We start from the raw sequence: 12,244 nt of genomic DNA on the forward strand, positions 1-12,244 counted from the left end.
TGTCAGATAGAGATCCCATTTTTACTTCACAATTCTGGAAGGCTTTCCAAAGGGCTTTAGGGGCTCGCTTGAAGCTGAGTACGTCTCATCATCCGCAGACTGATGGTCAAACAGAGAGGACTATCCAGACTTTAGAAGATATGTTACGTGCTTGCATTTTGGAAGATGGTGGAAGTTGGAGTCATCACTTACCTTTGATAGAGTTTTCCTACAACAATAGCTACCACTCTAGTATTGGGATGGCACCTTACGAAGCTTTGTATGGTAGGAAGTGTAGAACTCCCTTATGTTAGGCTGAGGTAGGAGATAAGAGTATTCTTGGACCAGAAATCATTCAAGAGACAACCTTGAAGATTAAATCAATTCAAGAAAAGATGAGGATAGCTCAAAGTCGTCAAAAGAGTTATGCGGACAATCGACGAAGACCTTTAGAGTTCAATGAAGGTGATCATGTATTCTTAAAAGTTACTCCCAAATTGGGCTTGAGGGGTACTTTCAAGATTAAGAAATTGTGTCCAAGGTACGTAGGACCGTTCTTGATACTCAAGCGTGTCGGACCAGTGGCTTATCAACTAGCTCTACCTCCAGCAATGTCAGGTATACATGATGTGTTTCACGTATCCCAACTGAAGAAGTATGTACCGGATCCTTTCCAACCAGTTGAATTGGATTCTATAGAGTTGAAATCAGATTTGACATTTCAACCGGAACCAGACATGATAGTAGATCGTGATGTCAAAACACTCAGAAGCAAAGAAATTCCTATAGTGAAGGTGGTATGGAAAGGTTCACCGGATGGTGAAGCTACGTGGGAACTAGAATCAGAAATGTTGAAGCAGTATCCGCAATTGTTTCCAGGTAAATTCTAAATTTCGAGGACGAAATTTTTTTAAGGGGGGTAGAGTGTAATACCCCGTCCATTTATATTGCGAGTAACGTCAGTTAACGAGGAGAGTGCGCGCGTCTGAGTTTAGGGGCGTAATTGGAATTTGAGTTTTAGGGGTATTTAAGGGCAAAAGGTCCCAAAATATTCATTTTCATGGGAACTTTCTCTCTCTAGGTTTTCAACAATATTTCTCTCTTCCTTCTCTCTACAATTTCGGTCCCAAACTTCTCTCAAAATCACCCACTCTTTGTGATAATTCCTTGAGGCAAGCATCATGAAAAGGGATAAGAAGTTCTTGATGGAAAACACCTAAAGATTGTAGAAGCAAGCTCTCTCTTTTGATTCTTGTCTACCTAGGGTTTGGTTTAAGCTTAGAAACACTTGAATCTTATTTCTCTTGGGCAAGGTGAGTTCTTAGTTAGAAAAACCTTCCTTTGGTTTGAGCTTTCTTGGTGTGTAAGCTATGATTTGTGCTAGATGTGTTTATGAACTTCAAAGCTAATTCTTGATGAATATTTGTTAAGTTTGCCATGAAATATGTTATTTATTGCTTTGGTATGTTGCTGGATGTTTTGGTGCATTGCAGGAAGCATTAGGATGCGTTTTGGGTCAAAAATTGCAATTTTGGTACCACAGGCCCGAAGAACTACGCTATTAGCGAAATTCTACGCTAATAGCGTAGCTCCCCAGAAAAGCCACGCTCCAGGGGCGCTATTAGCGCAGCCTTCTGGAGTGGCCAACTTAATTTTGGCCTTTTGGCCCTCCCTTGGGTCGGTGGTGCGTTCCGAAGTATTTCTTTCATCGTTTTACGATCCTATAACCCCAAAACGACATCTAGGCAATGCATCTAACACGTAGCGATTCTCGAATTAAAAATCATGGCAATCATAACATAATCATTAAGGATTTCTTGTGAACGAATCACTTGAATGTGAAAGGGAAAGTAATAGTTTATCAAGGGAAGAAACATAGAGACTTGACATAATGTGTCGAGAATAGATTAGCATCATTTAGACTATGAATGATAGATTGTGATACGATTAGATATTTTTTTCACTAAGAATGTTTTAACAACATATATGTGCCGTGTCTCTTGCGATCACACTAGGTTGGTTTCAAGAGGTTTCCATTAGGTGAAACGGGAATAGCCGTAAGGGACCCACACGTCACTAGGGAGTTCCGGTGGTTTACCTTAGATAGGTTTCCATCGAGCAGATAGGGTTTGCGCTCGGGTTTACTCCACCCCGGGGCTTTCCATAAAATGAATTCAGATATTGTTGTTGTTCAACACTAACTCTTAATTCAATTATTGTTGACTATGATATGACGTTAGATACGTTTAAACTTCAGAATAGAACAGTTAAAGATAGTTTTGTCGATGACGATCGTAGGTTTTCCCCTAATCGTCCGACTTAGCAATGTGGCATATGTAAAGGCCTCGATGCTTAGAGAGTATCTTGGATTAGCGGACTTAGATTTACCCCTTAACCGCGATGTCACATTTAGAGATATTGAGCCTATAACAAGTAAGTTGAACCTATGACGGATTTAGCATGCACTGCCGTCTAGAAAAACAATCCCCACACACGTATAATCAACCGTCAGGTTGTAAAGTAGACACGTGGTAACCATAGGCCTTCCCCGAGGTTATCACTAGCTAGGGTTAGATAGAACTCACTGAGGCATTATGTCTCATCCCTCTCCTTATTTGTTCAGGTTCTCAGGCTTTCCGCGGAAAAGGTAAAGAAAAGGTTCAGGAGTGAGGTGCTTGCAAGGACTTCATCATGGTGTTAGAATAGTTGATGCATATGTATAATTATGACACTTGTTGTAAAATGGTTGTATATTTTTAGACTTGTACGACTAACTTCTAAGTGGAACAATGTATCTTAAAACTTTGGCCGTTGTAGTGGTTGATTTGTACCTTGATGACAATGTTGTATTGTAAAAATTAATGTATCCAATATCAGTTTTAACGCACTTTTGATTATTCTAGACACTATCAAAGTGGGCGTTACAATATATCCAAATCAAGTTTCGTGGTTAAAATGTAATGTATGATTTTCAAACATTATCTCTTAGTTACAACTTTTAAATATTTCTCTATCCATTCTTGTGTTTAAGATTTATTTTAAGTGTTTAAGGCTTTCTTGATCATTGTTTTTGTCGATGTTTTACTTTTGCTAAGGGTTTAAACTTTTGTATGATCTACTCTTTTTTACTTCACCAAAGTTTTATCTTATTAGATTTTTAACGAGAGTTTTATCTTATTAGATTTTTAACGAGACAAATATCAATTTATGCTCTTTACCGATTGAGTAGTGATATATGTACAACCATTTTCGACAACTTTGATGACAATTTTTATATTCTCTCGTCATTGATCCAAAATAATAGAGAAAGAAAAAGGAAGAGAGAGAATAAAAATATAATATGAGTATGAGAGATAAAACTGTCAAAAAGTTGTAGTAAAATGGTTGTACAAATATCATTTCTCAAAATATTTATTGCATAATCACGAAAAAGCAGTTGATTTTGGCGGGTATGAATCTTCTACGTACAATAAAAATAGAAAATATATTTTCCACCTTCCTTCTTCTTTCTTCTCATTTTCTTCTCTCTCTTCTTTCTCTCTCATCTCTTCTGGATCTACGGCGACGCCATGGCCACATCCAACGGCACCGACGACGGAACTCCTCCCTCTGAATCGGCGTTGATCTTTCTCGGAACAGGCTGTTCAAGTATGGTTCCCAATGTACTGTGTCTCATCAATCCCTCTGATCCTCCTTGTTCCGTTTGCGCTCAGTCATTGTCGATCCCACCGGAGAAAAACCCTAATTACAGGTACTCTCTTTCAATTTTCAACACATTCGTCATTGATGATCGCGATTCATCGTTTTTGTTGATGTGATGTTCGTTTTGTGGATTTGTAGGTGTAATACTTCGATGTTAATTGATTATTGTGGAAGCGGTGGTAATCATAATTATATATTGATTGATGTTGGCAAGACGTTTAGGGAGACTGTGCTTCGATGGTTTGTTCATCATCGGATTCCAAGAATCGATTCTGTGAGTTAATTCTGTCAACGTTTTTGTGTTGAATTTTCATTGTAGATTGAACTGCATTATTGTATTGAAGCTTGATTTAGTGATTGGCTTGTGTAAGTACTCTCTTTCCTTTTGACACGCGAGTCCCACGAGCAACTTTTCATAAAAATAGATAAATGACTATTAGGATCTGTAAAAATATACATTATTATTAGGACATTGTCTTCAAATGAGTCCAACAAGTCAAAAGATGAAGGATTATTAACGGGCAGGATGAAATCATAAGAGTTGGCCTGTCGCAGAGCATCTGATTTTTAAGGGATATTTCATTTCAGATGTATGCTGGTAAAGGTTTCTAGGGTATGCCATGAAGAGAAAGAAAAGGGCCATGGCTATAGCATCAAAATATTTCTTAAGGAAACACTCAGTAATGTTGTCATTTCTGTGTTGGTTATAAAACTGGTAAGGTGAGTAGACAAAGCAATAGACTGTACCACCAGTCCACCACTAATTAACAAAGAAATTGAAGCTATGTTACATGCTGTGAAAAATGAGAATGTCAATAACCAGAGCAGAACCCCTTAAAATTTCTAGTTGCCATTGGTTCATTTTGTAATCTGATTCTATGGCGCTGTTCTGTTCTGTACAGGCACATTAAAATTCTTCACAGCTGCACATAAAATCTTACATCCTCCCAGCTCCTGGGAAGAAATTCATTTTAGGAAAAACAGCATAAAAATGAATCATAAGTCATTAAGAATCGTATTGCTACTGACATGATATTCAAGAACATGGATTGACTACAATTTGTTTTTAGCCTAGATTTTCTTCCTTTTGTCTACGGTATGTTCCTTGAAATTTGAATTGACCTGAAATTTTCAGTCTTTGAGAATAAAAAACTAGTTCTTTGGTTGAGTTGCAGATTATTTTGACTCATGAACATGCTGATGCAGTCCTTGGATTGGATGATGTACGAGCTGTGCAGCCTTTTAGTCCAACAAATGATATTGATCCCACCCCCATCTACCTGAGTCAGCATTCAATGGATAGGTACCTCTAGTGACCGTTGTGTGTTTTGATATGTAATTGTCTTAAATAGTTAAATTACATGCAACTTCCCTCTATTTTCGAAACCTACATAAACAAATCTTAAGATCTAAGACATTAAAAAGCAACCTAACTATCAAATAGTCTCAGAAATAGTAAGAGAACCATTATCGTTAATATTAGTTATCTCACTTACTTAAACTAAAAGTTCTGGTATAGATCATTTGCACCCTAGATAAATGCTCTTAAAAGATATAGATAAGCACATGGATTTTTGTTGAAGTTCTTTGTGGTTAATTATCCCAATATGTATCTTTAACAATAAAGTTCAGCAAGTTGAATCACTTACCAATCTGTTAAAAGGTACCTTATTGATCAATGTTGCTCTATATTTTTTATTCTTTAATATAGATAATATAATTCTGTTGATATCCCAGGATATTATGTGCAGTATCGCAACTGTATGAATCTTTGAGATGAAACCACTGTGCCGTGTGTACTTCCCAATCACTGAACTCAGATGCTTGTATATTTGGTTAAATTGTTTTGATTAGAATGTGACTTTTTTTTTTATAAGCCAAATGAAAAGTTCATTAATTGAAAGAGTATAAGCCATACTAGAAAAATTCAATACCAAGTCCCAAATATAAAGCAGTAAGCACAACCAGTAACAATAAATAATTGAAACCAGTAAAAACAAAAGCCAAACCAAAACTTGTCCAAAAATCAAATTTAGCAGAACAATACTGGGAGACCAGTTATATTTTGAGCATGTGTTGATCCCTTAACCCATAGATTGCAATGTGACTCCTATCTCAGCATGAATTATGATGCACCTTTTCTTTGATTGTATGGGCTATCCTATGCTCTCAAGTAGTTGAATCCATGGTTTAAAACTTTGCAACAGCATAGAAGAGAAGTTTCCTTATTTGGTTCAGAAACAACGCAAGGAAGGACAAGAAATACGAAGGGTTGCTCAGATGGCCTGGAACATTATCACTGATGACTGCAATCAGCCATTTTTTGCATCAGGATTGAAATTCACTCCTTTACCAGTTAATTGCACTATCTTTTTCCTTATATTAAGAATGCTTTACTCCTTTTATACGAGGACTTTACTGTTTTTTGTGGATGTAGGTAATGCATGGAGAGGATTACATCTGTTTGGGATTTCTTTTTGGTGAGAAAAGTAGGGTGGCTTATATATCTGATGTTTCACGGATTCCCGCGAGTACAGAATATGGTATGATTTGAAATACCTTCGTGCTTGGACATATGTATTTCTTCAGTTCCATCTCCCAAAATTGGACTACGAGTGTGCTATGACATAACTTATCTATTTGTTTCATCATTTAGGGGGCTTTCTTACATATCGTCATTTGATTTATGATTTTTATATCTAACATTTAGCAATAAATTTCCTTTTTACAGTCATTTCGAAAAGTGGAGCTGGACAGTTGGATCTTCTAATATTGGATTCATTATATAGGGTCAGTAGTTCTGTTGTCAATTTTTTTTGGGCATAAAATGCAAATATTTAGATATTCATTATATAGGGTCAGATTCTCAGCATGCTTTATTTCTGGTAAGTTGTTCTTCTCAGATTCTTACTTAATGTCACTCTCTCTTAAGGAGGGGATTTTGCTTACTTGCTCTGTGATAAACTGCTTCTTACTTCCCTGGTGTTTCCTACAGCTAGATTTGATTCAACTATGTGTTATTTTGTTTAGTGGAATATCAGAGATTTATTTTGATTGTGTCTAGCACAAACCTTTGAAAATAGGAAAAATATAAAATGAAAATATATATCACTTTGTCAAACCTGATAGACTATAGTGTCTCTTTGCAGAAGTAAATTTTCTGAACCATATTTCGTTTTTCTCATACAAGAGGAACGTCTGTTCTTTGTTACTTGTTCAATAACATGACTGGAGAAGGCCATTAGATGATTACTCAGTGTGTATTTGTGCTGAACCTAGATGCTTTAAAAAATTTAGGGATATCGGCATTTCTTCAACTTCAAAATAATAAACCCCCCCGATAGAAAAGTCAAGTTACTTTATTGAGAATTTTCTGATACACAGTTGTCAATTCTGTGTTTTAGTTGTCTTATTTCCTTACTTTCTCATTGATAAATGATTCTAATAGAACCCAATTAATTATTGGAGTATTAACCATTATCATAAATGCGTAATGGAATATAGTGAATTTGGTCATAAGTGTGTAATGGAATATAGAAAGGAAATTGTGTTCGTTGATAGAAAATATCTGCTATGGTCCTGTATATAAATATCAATGGAATACAAGATCATAAATGAGGAGCAAGAGACAAGGATATTGCAGAGGACTCTAACCTTCTGGTTCCGGATGTTCGAGGAACGCAGGCTCTTATTCCCTAAACCAAAAACAAGCTTCTATTTTTATTTCTCTCCCTATAGTTTATATATCCTATCATCTATGAAGAAATAACCAACCATTTAAACTAATTAACTAATCGGGTATAGTTATCTAATAGTTTTTCTCTGTTTTTTTTTGTGTCACTACAGACTGGATCGCATAATGTCCATCTTTGTTTTCCACAGGTTTGTTTTCAATTTTGCAAATTGAATGTTACACTATCTCACTGGTGGTAAAATATTATTAATTGGTCATTTTACAGACTCTTGAAATTGTGAAGAGGTTGTGTCCAAAGCAAACCCTATTGATTGGAATGACTCATGAGTTTGATCACCACAAGGACAATGAGTTTTTGAAAGAGTGGTCCAGAAGGTATCCATTTGTAAATAAGTCAAATATTGACTGTTGCTAATACATTTTGTAATAATTGACCCAACAATCTGATAGTAGCATGATCATGTAGATGTAATATTTATCATTGTACTCCTCTGGTATGTTATGTATTTTTGAAAATGATAGAGTTGACTCTTCTATGAATGTGCTTAGGGAAGGAATTCCGGTGCAGCTTTCTCATGATGGTTTGCGAGTCCCCATAAACTTATAGTAAGGTGAGGTAATCCCTCCTGACCCAAATCATCATTTTTTTCATCATGAACGGTACATAGAGAAGTAGAATATGGATCCCTCATTCTAATCAGCGGCATGCATTCGTGTCCATGTCTCGTTTTTTCTTGATACTCCCTCTGGTCTTATGTTTTTTCTTGATACTATAATATTATTGGATTATTTAATTTTTTTCCCTGATTTTGTAAAATGTGCATTAATAAATTGTGTTGATTGACATTTATGGTGTGTTTGCATGTGGAGATAAATAGTGAGTAGGTATGAAGTTGGGTGTTTTGTAAAATGTGCATTAATAAATTGTGTAGTGATTGACATTTAGGGTGTGTTTGTATGTGGAGATAAATAGTGAGTAGGTATGAAGTTGGGTGAGTAGAAAACTGAGTAGGATGAAAGATAATTTTTCACTTTTTTGTTTGGTTAGTTGAAAAGTTGCTTGGTTAGTGGAAAAGCACTTGGGATATATGAATCATTCTTATAAAATTGAAGTTGATAAAATTTGCGGGGTGGAGTTTAAATAAGTGACACTACACTTTCACTGGCCCAGTATTTTTGTGGTTCCTAACCATTACTATTACGTAATCTTTGTGCCTCCTAAAACAGCATACCCTTATTTGTACTTTAGCCATACCCTTATTTGTACCTTGGCCATAATCATCATGAGCATAAATTTTACTTAATACTGACAGACGATAAACAATAATGTAATGCTTTTTATCCTCCCCTTCTCATGATCAGTAGTGATCTTGACTTTCAATGAATATTAACGACATTAAATCTTAATCTGTATTATTTTCCTCTTGCAGGGTAAAGCATGTGACAATCTATACCATATACAGTTGATCTTATTTAGATTCATTGGAGCCTTAATATTTTCAAAGATGCCCAGTTTCTAAAGCAAACCTAGGAACCAACAGTTTTGCTGGAAGGCGGTATTTGTAGACGTGACACTGATAACTTGTGATATTATAGTGTGAGGAAATCTTGATTTTTATGGTTAAACTCTTGAAAGCTGTAGAACAATTTTTTTTTGCAAAATTGTAGAACAAGTTGAGCATGAGTTTTAAGATCTCAAAAAAATCCAGTGTATCCTAAGAATCTTTTGCAGGGTCACTTTGTGCCCCCCACCAATATCCTAATTAGAGATGTAATCTTTTTTTTTTTTTTTTTTTTCTAATAAGAAATGTAATCTTCAAGCGTGTAGTGATTGTTATAAATAATAAATGGTCAACTTGACATTTGATTGTTATTATTTTTAGCCTCATTCTATGTTGCTTCTGCTAAAGATTATGCTGTTGTATTCTAAACCTTATTGCATTCAATGTTGATTTATATTCGATTGCTGATTAAAGGATATCAGAGTAAGCGAGTTTTTGACGTTTATTTGGGAAGGGGGGTTTGGAGGAGAAAGACGTGGAATTTCACTCGTAAAAATAAAAAAAAAAAAAAGAGGATTCGTGAGTAATTTGAAGAAAGGAAATTGGAGAATCGCTTTTACGATGTCTCAAAGAGTTTTAACTGTATAATCAAGATTGGGTTCAAACTTTAAAAGACTCAAATTATCTCGTCCAAACACTAATCATCTTGAATTTGATAAAAAATTTCCCTTGACATATATGAATAATAATCAATCATTGACCTATATTTTGCTAATGTGTCCTACCAAATTGAAATGTTTATTTATTTTAATTTCAAACTGTTCAAGTTAATTGAATTCTAACATATTTTCTTCGAGAAACTGATAAAAAAAAGTATATACCATAATACCAACGTGGATTTTCATAGAATCATAGTCATAGATGTAGAATATTTATTTGCCTTTTGGTTTTTGTTACAATTGCCGTGAGCATGAAGTTTGAAGTAGTCAATGTACGTGACCGCTTTACGTTCCATTTCCAAGTCTATTCATTTTATATATTTTTTATTATCTGTGGTTTGCAAAGAAACAAAAACAAACAACAGTGGAATTGAATTCCTTTACACCATAGTCAATATTTGGAACCGTTCTAGAAAGCAACCTTATAGAAGAGTCGAGTTTGCGTGTCTTATGGTCTTCTTCTCCAATTTGAACACTCTCAAATGAATAAATAGCATTAATATATATATATATATATATATATATATATATATATATTAGTAGAAGTAAAGTAGTAGGAAATAAAAGACTTTTGAAAGATTAAGAATATACAAACAAAAGGATATGGCATGTTCTGTGGCTTTTAACAACAAGAATTTGGAAATAAGTTTCTTTGTTTTCAAGCCAACAATTGTGATTATAGATGATCTTGTTCATGGTCTCAAACAATTCTCCTTAACTACTGAAACCCTTGGTTGTGTTCAAAGCTCTATATTTAGAAGCATCCATGGAAATATGGTAAATTCCTGTTTTCTTTCTCTGATTTCCAATTTTCAATTCAATTTTACTAGTTTATTTATTCTAAACTAATTGTCTCAATTCTAAAGTGTGTATATATATGTCCCTTTTGTTTGAAACTTTGCTGAATATAGTTTGTGAAATCCATTTCTTCCATTGTGAATTTATGCTGCAAATTTGCTTGGAAGTTGGAAAACATTAACTGAAAGATTGATCATATAATATCATCTTTATTTGGACTCACAAACTCATGTTCATCAAAAGTTTAGTTTGCTGGCAAGTTTTATCCTTCAGCAAATGACAACTTCAGATGCCATTGCTCCATGGTAGTTCATGTTTGGATTCAATTTTGGGAGAGTCAAAAGTGATTCTGAAGACTAAAAAATGATTTTGGTATGTTTGGAGATTCGTGATTAGAAATTATCCTAACTTGAATTTAAAAATTGTAGCTTTTGCCTCAAAACGTGAGCTTTACACACAAACTTATTTATTGTTCAACTCACTTTCAACTAAAATCATTTTTCATCGCCGTAGAAACAAACACGCATTGTTATCGTTGCTCACTTTCATTTCATTTGTTTCATGTAATCAGATCATATGGTATGGAGCATGGCAGAAGCAATCTATTAAGGAAAAAGAGCTTCTAACTTCAACTCTTGTAAGATAAATTTATTTTCCTTTCAGATGTTTTGTATGCATCTTTTCTACTGATTTGTGTTATCTTACAGATTGATTAAGCATACCAAATCAATTATTTCCCTCCATTTTAATTTATTCTAATACAACAACTTTTTGTGTAATTTACAGAAATCAATGTTAACCAAGGTATCAACCATGGCAAAATTAATTGAACATAGTTTCCTTGAAGCATATGCTGGAGAATCAAGAGATGGCTCATCAGCTGCAAAATTCTCAACTGGAGACATATTATCTATCAACTCAGCCGGCACGAATAGTAGAGATGACCTTAATGACCTTTCTTACGCCGTGTTAGCTCTTTTCAGGTCACGCTTTGGGAAAATAGAAGGCATGACTTCAGGTCTTTGCTTGAAAGGACAAAGCAGACCAATAGTTGTGTGCATTCATGTGTGGAAATCTCTTCATTTTTGTTACTCATGGATACTTAATTCTGACCATAGGAAATGGATGATGCCTTATCTTGAAAAATTCGCGATCGATATGAAGTATGATATTTTCAAAGTAGTGTATGTTAGTGGTGACAATGTTGTTGATGTTAACTATATTTCTCATCATCAGATGTTAGAAAATGGGAAAGGGAGCATAGAAAGACAGATAATGCAGAACTGAAACTACTGTTAAAGATTTCAAATTTTGAACTATGTACTCCTCTGCTAAGTTATTTTTCACTTGTAAATATAGTTAATTACTTTGTCAAGATCAAATTATGATTAGAAATGAATGAAAGAATGAATAAATATTAGTCATAAAGAGTGGATTAGTGAATGAGAGAGAACATGTTTTGATTGTGGAGGTACAAAACAAAGGTGAAAAATAGAAGTGTCAAGACTAAAATGTTGTTATATGAGCGAGTCCCACATCGACTAGTATAGCAGGTAATGTAAGGTGCTAGTGCTATAAATTGAAAGAGATACATAGGAAAGAAATCACGGAACCGTGTGATAAGCACAAAGCGAACTATTCTTTCGCCTTTTACTAAAGAATACCGTGTGCGTGTCACTTTAAGCGGTATACGCTTATTTTTGGAAGGGTTCTTGAAAAGAGAGCCCTGCAATATTAGTTCAAAGCTTTTTACGTGTTGTAGTGCCAATATTCTGGTACAATATACAGCATTCATTGTGTTCAAGAATATTAATATTAAAATTACCTTGCTTAATATATTTTTTGTATTT

At 34.6% G+C, this 12,244-nt stretch overlaps 2 protein-coding genes and 1 non-coding gene across 4 annotated transcripts; all 3 read left to right on the forward strand.

Moving 5' to 3' along the window:
* Positions 1-3,490: 3,490 nt before the first annotated feature.
* On the forward strand, positions 3,491-9,251 carry LOC146944247 (putative hydrolase C777.06c). 2 transcript variants are annotated; one of them, XM_085742650.1, is made up of 10 exons: positions 3,491-3,730; positions 3,820-3,955; positions 4,857-4,984; positions 5,889-6,036; positions 6,119-6,224; positions 6,413-6,471; positions 7,528-7,563; positions 7,641-7,750; positions 7,925-7,991; positions 8,806-9,251. In XM_085742650.1, the coding sequence occupies exons 1-9, from the start codon at positions 3,549-3,551 to the stop codon at positions 7,980-7,982; spliced, it is 963 nt and encodes a 320-aa protein (XP_085598776.1). In that variant the 5' UTR covers positions 3,491-3,548; the 3' UTR covers positions 7,983-7,991; positions 8,806-9,251. The 2 variants fall into 2 exon arrangements, with proteins under 2 accessions (XP_085598776.1, XP_085598775.1); XM_085742649.1 differs by having other exon boundaries at positions 7,925-7,986.
* Positions 9,252-10,143: 892 nt separating this feature from the next.
* LOC146944248 (uncharacterized) lies at positions 10,144-12,126 on the forward strand. The gene is made up of 3 exons (XM_085742651.1): positions 10,144-10,373; positions 10,966-11,031; positions 11,181-12,126. Exons 1-3 carry the CDS (start codon positions 10,200-10,202, stop codon positions 11,679-11,681), a joined length of 741 nt encoding a protein of 246 aa, XP_085598777.1. The 5' UTR covers positions 10,144-10,199; the 3' UTR covers positions 11,682-12,126.
* Positions 12,005-12,121, forward strand: LOC146944249 (U5 spliceosomal RNA). Its single transcript, XR_015029361.1, has one exon. It is a non-coding gene; the product is annotated as a U5 spliceosomal RNA (small nuclear RNA).
* Positions 12,127-12,244: the final 118 nt, after the last annotated feature.

The sequence above is a fragment of the Medicago sativa genome, chromosome 2, assembly GCF_051527215.1.
Source record: "Medicago sativa cultivar Bolivia chromosome 2, Bolivia_mono, whole genome shotgun sequence".
Classification (NCBI taxonomy): Eukaryota; Viridiplantae; Streptophyta; class Magnoliopsida; order Fabales; family Fabaceae; genus Medicago; species Medicago sativa.

Coding starts and splice junctions, on each gene's coding strand:
- LOC146944248 (XM_085742651.1), top strand. CDS start 10,200: ATGGCATGTTCTGTGGCTTTTAACAACAAGAATTTGGAAATAAGTTTC. Junction 10,374..10,965: donor GAAGCATCCATGGAAATATG/GTAAATTCCTGT, acceptor TCATGTAATCAG/ATCATATGGTATGGAGCATG. Junction 11,032..11,180: donor AGCTTCTAACTTCAACTCTT/GTAAGATAAATT, acceptor TGTAATTTACAG/AAATCAATGTTAACCAAGGT.
- LOC146944247 (XM_085742650.1), top strand. CDS start 3,549: ATGGCCACATCCAACGGCACCGACGACGGAACTCCTCCCTCTGAATCG. Junction 4,985..5,888: donor AGTCAGCATTCAATGGATAG/GTACCTCTAGTG, acceptor ACTTTGCAACAG/CATAGAAGAGAAGTTTCCTT. Junction 7,751..7,924: donor TTGAAAGAGTGGTCCAGAAG/GTATCCATTTGT, acceptor GAATGTGCTTAG/GGAAGGAATTCCGGTGCAGC.